Here is a 17,669-nt window from a genome sequence, read left to right as displayed (position 1 = left end):
CTCCATGACTTCTGATGAGATGCCAACTTTACTCTGATTAAGGAAATCCTTGTATATATGGAGTAGCTTCTCTCTTGCTGCTTTCAGAATTTTCTCTTTGTTTTTCCAGTTTGATTATAATGTACATTACTGTGGATTTCTTTGAGTTTAGCCTATATAGTGTTGAGCTTCCTGGATGTGCAGATTAATTAATCAACCAATTAATTATTTTTCAGCAACTGTGGGAAGTTTTTTGTCCTGTTTCTTCAATTATTCTTTCCAATCCTTTCTCTCCCTCCTCTCCTTTCTGAAACTCCCCTAATGTATATGTTGGTGTGACTGATGATGCCCCATGGGTCTTTGAGGCTCTGTTCATTTTTCTTTGTTGTATTTTCCCTTCTGTAACTTAGACTAGATAAACTTAGTCACTCACCTTCAGGTTCTCCAGTTCTTTCTTCCGCCTGCTAAGTTCTGCTGTGTAGCCGCTGTTGTGAGTTTTTCATTCCAGTTTTATGCTTTCCAGCTCCAGAGTTTCTATTTTTTTCCTTTAAAAAATTTATCTTTATTGATATTCCGTTTTTTGGGCCATTGTTCTGATGGTTTCTTTTATTCTTTAGACATGGCTTCCTTATACATGTAAAATAGCTGATTTAAAGTGTTTATAAGTCCAGTGTCTGGGTTTCCTCCTGGACAGTTTCTATTTCTTGCTTTTTCCCCTGTGTATGGGCCATACTTCTGTGTTTCTTTGCATGCTTTGTAATTTTTTTTAAAATTTGACATTTTTAATATTATAATGTGGCAAGTCTGTAAATGAGATTCTCCCTCATCCCCAGGATTTGTTGTTATAATTGTTGTTTGTATAATGAATTATTGAACTAAGATTGTAAAGTTTATAATCTTTATCATGTGTAGTCATTGAAGTTCCTCTTCCATTAGCATACTATTCAGCTCATGATTGGACACAGATTTCCTTAAGTGCCTACAATCAAAATTGTCTCCGAGTCTTTTCAGATGGAGTCTTTGTGAGTGTTTTCAACACACAGCCAGGCAGTCGACAACTCTTCCTTACCATTCTCTTTCTCTGTGCAGAACCTGAAGGTCAGCTAGAGGCTTAAGGTCTTCTCAGGGCTTTCCTGAGCATGCACACAACCCTGGGCATTTGTGTGGCCTCGTAGATTCCCAGAAACACATTGGAGCTAGTCAGAGTCCTTTATCCCAGCTTTTCTTCTTGATGTTTTGGTTAATCTGTTGTTTTCCTCAGTTGTTGCTGATTACTCCAGGCAGTGGTGATTAATAAATTTGCCCCTTAATGTTTTCAGTAACCACCCCCCACCCTTACCACCACCACCGGTAGCCACCTAAGCATTGGGAGAATTCTGAGTTAATTGAGGTAAAGCCAAGTGCTTTGAGTTGGTCTTCTAGATAAGTCAAAGCAAACCACTGAAATTCTTTGCAAACGAGGTCTGTTCTTTTCCCACTACCCCTCCATCTCCTGCCAGATTCCTGTCCTGGGATCACAGATTGTCATCCTCCAGGCCACCATCCTGGCTCCTGGGTTCAGCATTGGGTAAAATGCCATTGAGCTTACTCTTCTTACCAAGATTCAGCTAGTTTCTCTTGATTAAGTGTTCCTCTGATTGCTGCAAGCTTTTAGTTAGTTTTCAAAGTCCCAGGGAAGTTGTGTCTGATGGGTTTTACCAGGTTTTTTTCCCCGTGCTTTTATTGAAAGATAGACTTTTGGAGATTTTTACTCAGCCATTTTCACTGTTCCCACTCATTAGTCTGGTTTTAACGCTGTTACCAACTTTGAGTTTGCCTAATTTATGTACACCTGATTTCAGAAAGGATTTAAGATGGCTTAGGGAGGTAAACAAGATCAAAGGTAAATTATTTTTCGTATTTGTTTTGTACCTGTTGGTTAGAGAGCATTTTGGTAAAATTGTGCTCTCCCATGTTGTTACTGAGAACTTGGTCCTGCTGATGGCAGTTTTGGTTTTTTTGGTGATCTTGAGGTTTCTACCCTCCCTCTTACATAGATGGAAGGGAACCTGAAGCAGATTCACTCCATGGTTTCTCCATCTGCATGACTTTATAGATGGCCTCAAAGTGATCACCACATTACTATCCAGCTTTAGGAAAGCCCCTGATTATCAGCCTCTGAGCTGATTATGAAGAATTTGCCTCCAATGGTGGTTTTCCCAAATCCAACTCCCTTTTCCTTAGGACGCAGTAGGTGAGTATTTGTCTTATTTTAAGACTTAAAGATGTCATTCCTATTGTCCTAGTTGTTTTAAGAAGTGGTTAGATGATTCTCACTTCAAATCAGAACTAACTTTTCATAGTGACAATGGATGGCTGGTAGAATCTGGGATCATCAGTAAACCTGAGAGTACTCATCTGTCCACCAGTCCTGGCACCTGCTGAGGTGTCTAGTTCCTGCTTTCCCTGCGAAAGCTGCGGCCCATTTGGGCCATCTCACTTATGCAGAAGGTCATGGGATGACCCATGGGCCCCACTCAGGGTTCATGTCGAGTCTCTGGGTTCTGACTCGAAGAGCTCTGGGTTCTGACTCGAAGAGCTCTGGGTTCTGACTCGAAGAGCTCTTGCTTAGGAAGAATGTTTCCCTTGAGCACTGTGAGTCTGTTTGACATAGTGACTTATTTGTTAGTTTTGTTTCGACATAATATTCTTCTTTTGAAAACAATTTTGTTATAGAGTTAGAGCTGCTTTCTAGTTTGGTTTCATATATGCTGTTGTCCCTTTTTCATCAACACCACCTGTAAGATAATATGAATCTTTTTAAAATGCCAAGATATGGATGAATTTGACTACATTAAAATTAAGAACTTTTCTTCTTTAAAGGACATAAATAAAGTTAAAGCCATCCACAGACTGGGGGAAGACATAGACAGGTGTAGGTTTAACAGTCAATATGTAGGTAACCCCCACGAATCAGTATTGTAAAAGATAATAGCCCAATTAAAACATGGCAGAGAGACACAATCAGGCATTTCACGGAAGGAAAAGCACAAGTGGCCCGTGAGCCTATGAATGTATGAAAAGATGCTAAAGCTTTTTAATTATCAGAGTAAGAAAACAGACCATTGTACCTGCTAGGTTGGCAGAACCCAAGTGTTGGTGAAGATGTGGATTAACAGAAACATTTATGCTGCTTTGCTTTTGAGAGCAGTTTGGCCCTTGCTTGTAAATTGGCTGTGCGTACAACCTCCGCAGTCCCTCTGGTGCTGGATGCAGAGTGCCCGGCAAGGACTGGCAGGCACTTTCTGTAAAAGGCAAGATGGTAAATATTCTAGGCTTTATGACCTTGTCATACAGTTGCCTTTGTTTCATTTGTCTGTTCAACCCTTTAAAAATCTAAAACGCATTCTTGGCTCAATGAAGTAGACAATAGGTAGCCATAACCCAACAGAAGTCGGCTGCTGGCTAGATCTGACCACAGACTTCACAGTTTTCTGTGATCTAGAGCACAGACCCTAGAGAGACTTACACGAGGGCCCCAGAACAGATGTGCCGGAATGTTCAGAGCATGCTTTCTGTAACAGCAAGGGTGGGCAACTGTGATCAGAAAATGGCTAGGTCACCTGTGGACTATCACACGGCAGTGAGAATGAATGAAGCATAACTACCACACACAGCAGCCATGGGTGAGAGTGTGCAGTGCTGACAGCAGAGGGTACATTGGGTATGATAGCATTCTGGGAGACCGAAAACAGGCAAAAGCATATTGTTTAAGAAGAAAAATATATATGATAGCAAAAGAGCCATAGGTGCGAACTTCAGGCTGACTTCCAGAGAGCAGCAGGACAATGGCTAAGGAAGCACATGGGGAGATTGTGGCTGTTAGGTATGTCGTGGATTCTGGGGCCTTTTTGGTTGTTGTATTCTTTTCTGGGTCTTGTACATAATATTTATTTTATTTTTTTAGGGAGGCTCCACACCCAACCTGGGGTTTGAACTCATAACGTTGAGATTAAGAGTCATGTGTACTACTGACTGAGCCAGCCCGGTGCCCCATGCACACAGTCATTTTGTTTATGTGTCACCTAATACATTTTTTTGAAGGAAGGAGGGATACCAGCCAGGGAGGTCTTAGAGTCCACCCAGCTGTCCTCCCTGAAACAATACTTTGTGTGCCAGAGCTATGCTGCGTGGCTCCCCTGGGAAGGAATGACGTGGTTATCTAAGCAGTGGTAGCCACCAGTGCAGCCCTTGAGCTGCAAAGAGAGCGTCCAGGAAGAGGCCTTCTTTGTTCTGTGATGGCAGTGAGTTCGCTGGCACTGAGCGCACGCTGTTCCTTCCCCATTGAGATGACTGTGGCATTCGTGTTGGAAATCACTTGACCATAAACATGAGGGATCATTTCTGGACTGTCAGTTCTCTTTCATTGATCTGTATGTCTAACACCAGTACCATAGTGTCCTGACTAATTTGTAGTGAGTTGTAGAACAATGAGGTGTGAGTCTTCCAGCTCTGTTCTTTGTTGAAATTGTTTTTTCTATTCTGGGTCCCCTGAATTGCCATCTGACTTTTAGGTTCTGCTTCTTAATTTCTGCAGAAAGAACCAGCCAGGACTGTAATAGGGGTTGAGATGCATCTGATCGGTTTGAGTAGCGTGGCAGTCTCATCAGGTGTTGTGTCTTCCAGCCTGTGAGCATGGGCTGGCCTCCCATTTATGGACATCTTTGATGTCTTTCAACAATGTTTTGTAATGTTCAATACACATATATTGCCCTCCTTTGGTTATGTGTACTCCTGGATATTTTATTCTTTTTGATGCTGTTATAAATGGATCATTTGGGGCACCTGGGTGGCTCAGTGGGTTAAGCCTCTGCCTTTGGCTCAGGTCATGATCTCTGGGTCCTGGGATCGATCCCAGCATCAGGCTCTCTACTCGGCAGGGAGCCTGCTTCCACCTCTCTCTCTGCCTCTCTGCCTATTTGTGATCTCTCTCTCTCTCTTTCAAATAAATAAGTAAAATCTTATTTAAAAAAATAAATAAATGGATCATTTTCTTAATTTCATTTTTGGGTTGCTCATTGCTAATATATATTATAAAAACACAATTGACTTTTATATATCAATCTCTTATTCTGCAACTTTGCTGAATAAGTTTATTAGTTCAACTCGTTTTTAGTTGATTCCTGAGTTGTGTATATGCAGGATGATGGCATCTAAAAATAGAAATAGTTTTATTTCGGGGCGCCTGGGTGGCTCAGTGGGTTAAAGCCTCTGCCTTCGGCTCGGGTCATGATCTCGGGGTCCTGGGATCGAGTCCCACATCGGGCTCTCTGCTCAGCGGGGAGCCTGCTTCCTTCTCTCTCTCTGCCTGCCTCTCTGCCGACTTGTGATCTCTCTCTGTCAAATAAATAAAAATGAAATAAAAAAAAAAAAAAAAGAAATAGTTTTATTTCTTCCTTTCTGATCTTGATGCCTTTTATTTCTTTTTCTTATCATATTGCTGAGAAGGGGCTTTTAAAACAAGGCTTAGGGGGTGCGTGGGTGGCTTAGTGGGTTAAGCCTCTGCCTTTGGCTCCGGTCATGGTCCTGGTGTCCTGGGATCGAGCTCCACGTTGGGCTCTCTGCTTGGTGGGGAGCCTGCTTATCCTCCCCCTGCGCCTGCCTCTCTGCCTACTTGTGATCTGTCTGTCAAGTAAATAAAATCTTTTAAAAAATAAAAATAAATAAAACAAGGCTTGGGGGTGTCTAAGTAAGATGGGGAAACAACCCAGTCCTTGTCAGGCTGCCTGGCTGCCATTGGCGGGAGGATGTGTCTTCTCTATATACAGTGCAGCAGAGTCTACAGACTCAACATAAAATATTACAGTGATGTCTGATAGTGCTAGGACCCTTAGGGCTAGTACCTGCTTTTCAGGTAAAGAGAAGTGAGGCCCTGAGGATCAGTGCTGTCCGCAAGGATCCACCTGAGGGAAGGACCCTGAAGCAGTCTTGCCACCGAGGCCGCTCAGTGCCAGATATCTTGCCTGGCTGGTTCCTCCCCCGGAACCCCTAACACCAGGTTCCCCTCCATGACCGCCTAACAGTGCTGTGTCTGCTGCTGCTCCTTCTGGTCCTCCTCTGTTGGAACTGAACTGATACCTCCAGTCCGACTCCCGAAGCCCTGACCTCCCCAAAACCTATGTGACATCTTTCTCTTTGGAAGATCTGTACCTGCGGCCCTTTGGACCTGCCGCGCTCACGTCCTGTGCTTATTCAGCTGGAGTGCTCGCCTCCTCGTGACTCCCTCAGAGCTGTCTAAGGGTGGGCACAGTCTCCTTCATCCCTGTGTCCCCGATGTGTGAGGCACAGAGTTGTGTATGTTGTATGTGCCCAGTTGTATTTGTTGAAGTAAAATGTGGTTGGTTTGGCAGACGTTTGCCGAGTTGCTCTCCTAGAAAAAGGTTCTCCCACCCATGTAGGAAGGTAGTGGGCCTGCCGCCCACTCCCGCGACACTGGCATTCCCAGGCTGAGTGCCCTGATGTTCGTACAGTCGTGTAGCCAGCAACACTCTTCAGGAAAGTCGAGGCTGAAGTAAAGTGGGAACTGTCAGTATTTGAGTGAAATGGGCTCTTCTCTAAAATATTTGTTCAATAGTTTAGTAAATGTTGGGAGGAAATATGTAATGTACAACCTTTTGAAAGTGTTTGGCAGTGATTACAGTACCACAAATTGCACATCACCTTTGACCCAGTTGTTCTGTTGCTGTATGGTTGCCTGTGTTCAGGAATGTTCACTGCAGGTTGTTCATAATAGCAAAACATCAGGAGTGCCTGGCGGCTCCATCAGTTGAGCATCTGACTCGATTTCGGTTCAGGTCATGATTTGTGCTCCGCAGGGAGTCTACTTGGGATTCTCCCTCTCCCTCTGCCCCTCCCCCATTCATGCTCACACGCTCTCGCTTGCTATCTCTTAAAAAAAAAAAAACCTTTTTAAAAATAGCAATATATCAAACAAGCCTAAGTCTGTCCATTAGTGGAACTGGTTATATAAAGTAAGGTAAACCAACCAGTAGAGTGCCATATGCAGCCTTCAGAATAATAAAGTGGATCTGTATATGCCCATGTTTATCTGACGGAGACAGAGAGAGAGGGAACGTAAGCAGGGGGAGCAGGAGTGGGAGAAGCAGGCTTCCCGCTGAGCAGGGAGCCCGATGCAGGGCTTGATCCCAGGACCCTGGGACCATGACCTGAGCTGAAGGCAGACGCTTAACTGAGCCACCCAGACGCCCCCAAGATGAAGCTGTTGATTCATTTCCACGTGTGACACGGTTTGTGTGGAGGGAGAAGACATGTTTCTTTACATGCATTTGCCATTTCTGGATGTCTCTACACTCTCACAGAGCTCCAGAAGAGAGCGTCTGCCTCTGGGTATTTGCAGTCAGAGGATCTGGTCCTTATTCTTTGCACTTTAAAGCCTCATGTTTTAGTTGTTTGTTGTCTTATCTGAGGGCACCTGCTGTTATAATATGGAAAGGGGCACCTGGGTGGCTCAGTCACTTGGGTGCCTGCCTTTGGCTTGGGTCATGATCCCAGAGTCCTGGGATCGAGCCCCATGTCAAGCTCCCAGCTTCACAGGAAGCCTGTTTCTCCCTCTCCCACTCCCCCTGCTTGTGTTCCCTCTCACTTACTGTCTCTCTCTTTCTGTGTCAAATAAATAAATAAAATCTGCTATAATATGGATGAAAGTCTTTCTGGGCTCCCCCACATGTCTGCCACTGACCACAGCATTGGGCAGGTATAGTTTAGTGTTAGAGTCTTATACTTTAGAGCATGTGCCACTATATATAAATGTCACAAATTAACCAAATCCAAAGGGAACCATTTTGAATAGTTTTTTAAAAATTAAATTTATTTTTTTATAAACATATAATGTATTTTTAGCCCCAGGGGTACAGGTCTGTGAATCGCCAGGTTTACACACTTCACAGCACTCACCATAGCACATACCCTCCCCAATGTCCATAACCCCACTACCCTTTCCCTAAATCCCTCCCCCCAGTTGAACAGTTATTTTATATTACTTTTTGTTTAGATTTTAAATTGAGATATGATTCTCGTGCTATAAAATTCATCTCCTTCAAGTGTCTGGTTCAGCAGTGGGTTGTAGGCTATGCACCCGCCCCCTTTATCCAGTCCCCAAACACCTCCATGCCCTCAGCAGGAGACCCCATGCACATTAGTACACGCTCCCCTTCCCCTGGCCTGGCAGCCGTGAATCTGCTTTCTGTTGCTATAGATTTGCCCCTTCTGGACATTTCATGTTCAGAACATCTGCTTCTGCTGCTTTGTCTTCCACTGTGAATATAAGGCAGAGGAGGTCGGCGTCTGGTTCCTGCAGCCCAAGCACCGCAGGCCGTCTTTCCCTCCTTCCCTGAAGGCTCATTCTCCAGCCTGCAGCCTAGATGGGGAATGGGCCATGCGTGGGACGAGATGCAGGCTGCTGGGTAGGATTGTCAGAGGCCCTCAGTGGCCCACCGCAGAGGCGGCCACGTCGGCACCTGCTTCACGGGGAAGTCCGGACAGACCTGCTGGCCATGGGCTGCCCTCTGCCCGTTAGCACAGGGCTGCTCTGATGTTTTCTCTGAGGTACCTGGATAGAATTGGCATCTGTTCACTTGTCTTAAGTAACATACAAGAACAAAAGATCCCAAGCTGTATTCTTTACTTTTAAACAGAGTATGGCATGTTATAGGTAAATAAATATTTATTATTTATCATTAGTTTGATCCAAAGTTGATTGTCTGTCAGGTTTAAAATAGGAATTTACCTTTAAAGAATCAAATATTTCTCTTTTGGGGGGAAGGTTTTATTTATTTGAGAGAGAGGGAGCACAAGTGGTAGGGAGAGGCAGAGGGAGAAGCAGACTCCCCACTGACCAGGGAGCCTGACGTGGGGCTTGATCCTGGGACTCTGCGATCATGATCTGAGCTGAAGGCAGATGCTTAACTGAGCCACCCAGGCGCCCCAGGAATCAGATATTTCTCATTAAAAACTGTTTATTGGGGGTGCCTGGGTTAAAGCCTCTGCCTTCGGCCCAGGTCATGGTCCTGGGGTCCTGGGATCGAGCCCCGCATTGGGCTCTCTGCTCAGTGCAGAGCCTGCTTCTCTCTCTCTCTTTCTGCCTGCCTCTCTGCCTGCTTGTGTTCTCTGTCAAATAAATAAATAAAATCTTTAAAAAAAAAAACTGTTTATTGAACACATAGCTTCCTACACATTATTGGCTAAGATACTAAACCAAAGTCTCAAGTAGCTTATAATCTAAGAAGAGATTTTCAAGGCTGGAGGCTCCAAGACCAGATCTACAAGCTAAAGAGTGTTCCTGTCATAGAGACGCAGCTTGGTACTATTGGCTCGGACGTCACCCTTCCCTCCATTAGCTCAGCAAATGTGCACTGGGGACCTTCTGCACATCGGGCGCTATTCTGGGTACCTGGGGCTTGTCTTTCAACAAAACCCATGTCTCCAAGGAGCTCACGTTCTGCCTGAGGAGAAAGACAATTAACATGAAGCTGTAGAGTTAGAGGGTGGGAAGTGCCATAGAGAAAACACAGCAGGGCAAAGCAGGTCTGATGAATGGGGTTGGCCAGGGTGAGCCTCCTTGACAAGGGGGCGGTGAACCCAGAGCATCTGCAGAAGCTAAGACAGGCAGATAGACAAGGTAAGCAGCAGGCACCTCGCCGCTTGGCGTCTTAATGAATAAGATTCTGGTCAGCAAATTGGTGCGCAAAGGGCTGCTAGCTTTCTGAGGCCATTTTGGAAGCTTTGTTTGTTTTCATAAACGGATTTTGCAGGAAGCTCCCACTCTTTGCCACACTGATGTTCTATTTTATTAAAACCAGCCTGAGAGTGGCTAGAACACCAGTTCATTTATTTTTCAGATGTTGAGCTGCTGGCGTTCTGTGCAGCCCTAGTCAGGAGACATTCATTCCTGCAGTCTCATAAAGAGACAGAACAAGGCCCTAGAGGGTGGACTCTGCACCCAGCACACCATGGCCTGGGGTGAGGGTCTGCCTCGCCCCCGCTGGTCAGTCCGAGGGCGCCGGCCAGGCCCCAGACCAGCCCACGGCAGCCTTGCACTGGGAAGAGAAGGGAACGGAATGAGGCACAGACGCTCGCGGCCTTGTGAGAAGAAGGAATTTGGTCCTTATTTTTGTAATTAGCAGAAATAAATGGATTGAGCAAAAAACACTGCAGTTTTGAGAGACCTGGTGAGCTCTGAGAGAAATTCCTCTGCAGGTTCGCCAGATGTGCTGCTGTGCACGTCAGCTGGAGGCCCGCACAGGCTGCTATCGCTCTGGCTCCTGTCTAGGAGCTGCTCATTGGGCCTGTTGCTGGGAACTTGCAGGTGGGAACAAGCCGTCTGCACACTTGTCACCATGTGCAGGAGGACGGCTGCCTGTGTGGGCACAGGAGACCTGTTCAGTCCCCACGTGCCCTCCCCCAGCTCCATCCCGGGCACGAGAGGGGCCGGCCTGCTGTAGACACCAGCGGGTGCACCCTGAGGCCCTGTGGTGCATGGCGTGGGGTCCTGCGGTGGCGGTGGCAGGGAGGGTGGGGGGCAAGATGGTGGCAGGCGCCAAGAGCAGGTGCCAATCACAGCGCACCCAGATTGGAGTGTCGTGGGCACACTCTTGGGGTCTTGGGGGGGGCAGGAATCACATGAGTCTGCAGACACCATCCAAACGTTCCTGCTGTGGTTGGAGTGAGTGACACCGGGGACAGGCCACCCGTGAGTCACATCATGGGGCTGTTATTGGCAGTGAGGAGAACCAAGAAATAAAACTGGCTGAGAACGACTGTTGCTTCGCCTAAAATATCAGAATGATGTGCAGAACTTTTAAGTTACAGCCAGGTATTACCTGTACTTCAAGGAACCTTAATGACACAACCAGTACCTTTTAGAGGTTTTTTGCCCAGTAACGTCAACAGTAGCGTTTGGCCGATGTCGAAAGGGGAGAAGTACATTTGCTCGTGTCTCGTTCCCATCATGCAGTGAGGTCAGGAGGTATCTCGCGCATTACTTAAACTGGAAAACCCCACGGTGCTCCGGCACTTTTTCATCCCGAAAGCTGTGTTTCTTCTCCTTGCGCAGGATGACGGGTTAGCGTTTCACTCAGGATCGTTGCTTTCCCTCCACAGAATTTCTCTTTCCTAAAATGGAGCCGAGTAAGAAGCTGGACCCCCCTGGCACCCTGCCGCCCAACCCCCCGCTGAAGCTGCACCCCGACCGTGGCGCCACCAGCACGTCCGTCTTCGTCCCTGAGCAAGGAGGCTACAAAGAAAGGTTTGTGAAGACCGTGGAGGACAAGTACAAGTGTGAGAAGTGCCGCCTGGTGCTGTGTAACCCGAAGCAGACCGAGTGCGGACACCGGTTCTGCGAGACCTGCATGGCTGCCTTGCTGAGGTAGGCCCGCGGCCCGGCGTCTTCCCCCACTCCCGCCCGCCGCCGCGTCTCTAAGCAGTGCCTTGTAAAGCTTAAATGTCTCGAGACCCTCAGATCAAATTCTCGGAGCCTCGCCTATGAATCGTTTAGGGAAACTCAGTCGAACCTCATCCCTGAGTTGTCCAGGGTTCTGGGACTCGCAGACTGGCCTACCCAGCCCCATCCCACAGATTTCTGTCTCCCCCCGCCAAGCGCCTCCCGATGTGCTCGCCCAGCACCCAGTCCTATGCCACAGTGTCCCCTCTCCGTGCAGGTCGTGGGGAGCCCTGAAAGTGCAGGTGCTCCTGGGGGGCAGAGGCTGAGGAGGGCAGGTCAGCAGGAGGACAGGACAGGTCCCCACCTGGGTAGGAATCTGGTGTGTGTGTGCTTACTCAGCAGTCAGGAGAGCACACGCTGGCGCTTTGGAAGCCCTTGTGGGCCAAGCATCGGTGCCACCTTAGAGTCACAGAGGGCATCGGGGAGGCAGGCCAGAGTTTGGTGGCACAAACAGTATCGTCCAAGAAAGCATCTTAGTTCCTCCCCAGGTATATTCTGGGCATGGTGCTGGGCACTGGGAGTCATGGCAGGATGCTGTCAGACTTGGTCCCCAGGGTCAGGCACAGGGGCCTGGGAAGGCTGCCCACTTCTCCTGACTCACCGCTGAGGGCATGGCCCTTGATAATGGCACTGCTGTCATCCTCCCCCAGGTCCTTCCGGCTGTAGTCTTATCCACTTATCCAAACAGTGAGCTCAGCTTTCCCTGCCTTGTGGCTAAAATGACTTTTGAGTCAAGCTTAGTGATGGCTGAGCTAACTCAGAGCACCTGCGGTTTCCTACGTGCAAACCTGGACTGCGTGCTGGGCTGGGGGAGGCCTGCTGGCCACGGGGCTGGGGTGGGGCTGGTACCCAGAGCTCCTCTGATTTCCCTCCTTGTTCTACACTTGGCTCTCCTCCTGCTCTGTGTTTTTGCAGGCATCCGGGGATCCCATCCAAATGCCACTTACCCCTAGGGTCTAAGGATGTAAAGAGAGTCTTATGATGAAGGCAGTTTAGCACAAGCTTCATATTATAGTCTAAGTGAAAGCTTTTATTTAGAAACACATTAATTTTGTCTCCCATCAGCCCTTAGTTCTCCTGCCCAGCTTCCCAGGCCTGTGAAGCCTCCCCAGTCTGCCCAGGGCTCCGGTGGACACGTGTCCAACCCTGTGTTCACTTCCCCAAAGACTCCACCGACCTTCCTGTCCTGGACTCCTGGAGCCCTTGGCTGTCTAGGGCAGGGGCCATGGAAGTAGAGAGGACTCAAACTTCGTTTTATTTTTAATCTCTAGGAGGTGATTTCCAGCACAAGATGGGGTTAGAATCAAGTCCAAAAAAGGACAGCTTGGGAGCAGAGGCTCTTGTCCTGTGTTTGGGGGCAAGAATGATGTGGTAGACAGTGGCTTCCTTAGATGGGGCCAGTAAGCTGTGGAATTGCATTGGCTTTTCAGGATATTGTGACAGAAAATAACTTCTGGAGAAAGTACTAGCTGTTTTTAGAAAACAAGACTGCCTCTAGGCCCTCTTAATCAGCCGGGGACGCTCACACCACAGAGCCGCTCACGGAGGGCTAGTTTTGGTTTCTGAAATAAAATCTCACTTTTAATGGAAAGGGGCTTTCCAAGTGGGACTGATGTCAGCTGTGCTGCTTAAAAACTTCCTTGGGAAAAATTACCATTTAAAAAATTGAGCACTTTTCTCCTGTGGCTTCATATTTGAAACCCAGTTCGCCGTGGCATCCTGGACCTCTGGTTGTGGCCGTGAACTTCGCACACCAGGTTGACCATAAAGGTTCAAGTGAGAACAGGACTTCTGCTCTATCTAATGTCTTCATGGTATGTTTTCCCCTCAGCTCCTCAAGCCCAAAATGTACTGCGTGTCAAGAAGGCATCATTAAAGATAAGGTATTTTGGGGATTTTAATAAATGACCTTTTCAAATGCTTCGATCCTGCTTGGCCCATGGTTTGCACCTGGTGCTCTGGGCACGCTCTGGTTTTGTCTCAGACAAACTGCGGGTGCTGCAGGGTTGAGGCAGGACAGCTGCCCAGCTGGGTGACCCTGGCCAGGACCTTCAGCCCCTGAACCTGTGTCCTTGCCTGTGACAATAGCAGTCCCACCTCGGGAGGGCTGTGGGGGTGAAATGTGGAGATACAGGCCGTCCTCTCAGGCTTCTCCCCCAGACAGCTGGCATCCGGCCAGTCTCAGGAGTTCAGCAGGATTGGCTTTCTGTCTGCCCCCGTGCAGTACCTCCCACTCATTAGACAGATGTGGGGTTTCCACCCTTCCCCCTGCCACGTGATTATGTGTACCCGTGAGAGCTCTCTGGCAGGCCAGAGTCTCAGAGGGGGCCTCAGGGGGCCACCCACCAGCTTCCGTCCTGGGGCTCTGATCCGCACACTCCACCCCCGCTCCCCGCACTATAACAGTACCTCTGGTCATCTACGCGTTGGCAGACCCCTTAGGCACGCTTTGAGTCTGAAATGAGTCATTCTTAAAGTATCAGTAAAAACGTGTGGTACCAATATTTTGATTGATGAACAGAACAATTTTTTAAATGTAGGTCATTAAATTGTACAATAAAATTTCTGCTCTGTGGTTTTGTGTCCAGAGCACTTTTCAGGTTGGGTTTGCCGTCAGGGCAGTGCAGGCAAGTGCAGGGATTTGGGGGTCCCGGCAGAGGAGGCCCCTCTGCTGCCGGGACAAGGGCGCCTCGTGTAACTCCTCTGGGCAGCTTAGAGCTAGAGCTGGCACCACGCATGTCCCTTGTCTTCCCGGGGTTCACTGCTGCTGCAGGCTGCACTCTGTCAAAGGGAGGGGCTTGTTTCTAAGAAAACAGTCACCCAGCTACCCCTGATCTTAGCATGGCCACTAACTTATTAATGTGTGTCTGACCCCTGTGATCGAGGTAGAGGTTCAAACAACGGACCTGGTCTGTCTCACTGTTCAGAATTATAATCCCTATTTTTCAATGGCATTAGTAAGTGGAAAAGAATTACTAGTTTTGTTGGAGCACCGTGAATGACAGCGACTAATTACTTGGATCCTCATGGGAAAGGGGGCTTGAGACCAAGATCGTCTGCTAGTCGCTGTCAGGCCTCAGGCTCCTCATCTATGTAATGGGACAGATGTAGTAAATCATCTCAGCTCTAAATCCTGTACTTTAACTGTTTTGACATTGCCAATCTTTGTTTTGTATCCATAAAGTTAAACTCAAATGACTTAAGAAACTTAATGCCACAAAAAAGAAGTTTATTTCCCACTGGCTAAAAATACCTGTTTGGTGACTTTAGTGTGTTTTTAAAAAGGTCATGTTTATGAAGGATTAGATTTGACTCCAAATTACTTTATTTTTAACTCTTAGCAGCTGTTGATTCTATTTCTTTGCCTGTGGAGTTGAGAAAGGCATATTAAGATCCTGTCTATTTTTTCACTGTTACAGAGTGTTCGCATATAGGAGTTTCTTAGAAATGCCTGAAGATGAAGACGGTCTAGACTGTGTTGCTGGAAAGAATGAACCTCCTTGTTTTCTAAGGGGAAAATATAAAGAAAGAAAGAAAGGTTTTCATTTTCAAAGGGAAACATTTTCTTTCTTTCTTTCTTTCTTTTTTTTTAACTTTTAAAGATTTTATTTGAGTAGTGGGAGGGACAGAGGGACAAGCAGGCTCCCCACCGAGCAGGGAGCCCAACGCAGGGCATAATCATAGGACCGTAGGATCATGACCTGAGCCAAAGGCAGACACTTAACAGACTGAGCCACCCAGTCGCCCCCAAAAGGAAAGATTTTCATTATTGGATTAACTTCAGTCACTGCACTATTTATTTAAAAGAGGGCAGTTGTGGGCGCGTGGGTGGCTCAGTTGGTTGGACGACTGCCTTCAGCTCAGGTCATGATCCTGGAGTCCTGGGATCGAGTCCCGCATCGGGCTCCCAGCAACATGGGGAGCCTGCTTCTCCCTCTGACCTTCTCCTTGCTCATGCTCTCTCTCACTATCTCTCTCTCAAATAAATAAATAAAATCTTTTAAAAAAAAATAAAAGAGGACAGTTTTTTTTAGTAGCAGGCTAATACTGCCTCCTTTTTGGTGAAAATGATTTATGAGGGATATAACCTCAGGAGAAAGGACTAAAATGTTTTACAAACTGTCTGCAAGATACGATCTTCTACAGTAGTTTTGTATTTCTTTACCAAGTGACCTACACAGGCATTGAGTGATAGTGGGCTCTGCCCTTGTCCCTTGGTTGGTGTGGTCCACCCATGGCTGCCCCCGCAGAGCTGGCTCCTGGAAGTCCCCAGAGTCCAAATACGAACCTGGTCCTCATGCGTCCTCACCTTGAGATCACGTCAGAGTTGACCCAGAGTATTTGGATGCTCCAAAGTGATCTTTAATTATTTCGTGTAACTTGTTTTCATTTGGCTTATCTAATAAAAGATGGTAGTTAAGGTTGTATTATTTGAATTGTGACTCTTAGTGGGAACATCTCCTTCATTCTACTTTAGAAATTAGAAATTAAGATGGTCCTTAATGCCTTCTGAGGTCCACTTAAGGGATGCTCTCCTGATTTTTTTAAAGTGGTTTTGCCTTCTCTGAAGTAGCAGCATGTGGAGATTAAGCAATATTAATCCTCTGAAATAACCATCTTCCTGTTTCAGGTGTTTAAGGATAATTGCTGCAAGAGAGAGATTCTCGCTCTTCAGATCTACTGCAGGAATGAAGGGGAAGGCTGCACAGAGCAGTTGACGCTGGGACACCTGCTGGTAAGTCCTGGGGGTCGTGCTCGGTGCTTCCATTACGAAATAGAACTCCTTGGGGCGCCTGGGTGGCTCAGTCGATTTCGCATCAGACTCCTGATTGCAGCTCAGGTCAAGGCCTCAGGGTGGTGAGATGGAGCAGCCGCCCCCCCACTTGGCTCCGTGCTTAGCGGGGAATCTGCTTGAGATTCCCTTTCTCCCTCGGCTCCTCCCCCGATGTGCACACACTCACACTTTCTCTGAAATAAATAAATCTTTAAAAAAAAAAAGGAGATACAACAGCCTGATCAGTGTGATGTGGTACCCTAAGACCATGGTTACGCTGATTGTCAAAACACAACCAAACATGAAAGCATTCCAAGCCCCTGAGGTATGAAATGTTATTTTTATGACATCATTGGCAGAATTGCCAACTGGTTTTTAAACACCCCCACCCTATTTAGGATGGAAAGAAATCCGAACCGGTTTTTAATTTTGGAAGGCCCAGTAAAACCTTCTGAATTTTTTTTTTTTTTAAACCATGAAATTCCACATAACTTTTATGGCTTTTTTTTTTTTTTTTTAATTAGCATCTTATTTTATCCTGGAAGGATACTCAAACTGGAGTAAAACAAATTCCTTAGCCCATAACCTGACACCCAGGAAGGAGAGTTGGCTTACTCCTTCAAAAGCAGTATAGTTTGGGTAATCACTAAATAGAACGCAAAACTCATTGTCTCTCAATACATTTGTCACTCTTCTCTGTGAAAAACTGCTCTAGCGGCAAGCGGAGATGTTTCTGGAGGCTAGAATCTGTATTTCAGATTGAATTTCTTTGCCAGTTAAGAACCTTGAAATGTTTGTTTTACAGGTGCATTTAAAGAACGATTGCCAGTTTGAAGAGCTTTCGTGCGTCCGTGCTGACTGCAAAGAAAAAGTGTTGAGAAGAGACCTGCGTGACCACGTGGAAAAGGCCTGCAAGTACCGGGAGGCCACGTGCAGCCACTGCAAGAGTCAGGTTCCGCTGATCACCCTCCAGGTGCGCCGCTCCTCCACCTGCAGCTCCGCCCAAGTGTAATTGTGTCACCGAATAGCATTTTAAAGCACTATTCTAACAGGAATAAAGAGAAAACAGGAGGAAATGGCAGTTTTCATCTGGCTTTAATTCAGAGTTAAGCTTTATTTGTTTTGCCCATTTTGATTTGTATAATTAACATTTTCCCATTCCCTTGATTGACTATCATTTGGAATGCCAAAAAAAAAAAAAATGAAGACTAATTATCAAAAAAGGTAGAATTTTTCTCTTGTCCCAGGGAATGTCCTCAAAATCTTGTTGGATTGCTTGATCTTTTAAGCAGCTCTGGGACATAATCATCACTTCAACAGGGTAATTCATCCTGCAGCATCGAAGTGCAGCTGTCTGTCTTGGAGAGAGATGAGAATTTCACATTTTTCATGCCTTGATTATTTTGGCACGGTTCTATA

The 17,669-nt window shown here is 46.7% G+C and overlaps 1 protein-coding gene across 13 annotated transcripts in view; it reads left to right on the top strand.

The window, feature by feature from the left end:
• Positions 1–17,669, top strand: part of TRAF3 (TNF receptor associated factor 3) — a 119,126-nt gene that overhangs the window by 74,943 nt on the left and 26,514 nt on the right. For all 13 annotated transcript variants that reach the window (XM_082737495.1, XM_082737502.1, XM_082737501.1 and 10 more), the window contains 4 exons: positions 11,137–11,401; positions 13,308–13,359; positions 16,107–16,211; positions 17,056–17,223. In XM_082737495.1, the coding sequence (XP_082593621.1) occupies positions 11,154–11,401; positions 13,308–13,359; positions 16,107–16,211; positions 17,056–17,223 (573 nt within the window). In that variant the 5' untranslated portion in view covers positions 11,137–11,153. The remainder of the gene's footprint in view (positions 1–11,136; positions 11,402–13,307; positions 13,360–16,106; positions 16,212–17,055; positions 17,224–17,669) is intronic.

The sequence above is a fragment of the Mustela nivalis genome (assembly GCF_964662115.1).
Source record: "Mustela nivalis genome assembly, chromosome: 6".
Taxonomy (NCBI): Eukaryota; Metazoa; Chordata; class Mammalia; order Carnivora; family Mustelidae; genus Mustela; species Mustela nivalis.
This window is presented reverse-complemented; position numbering and strand designations above follow the sequence as displayed.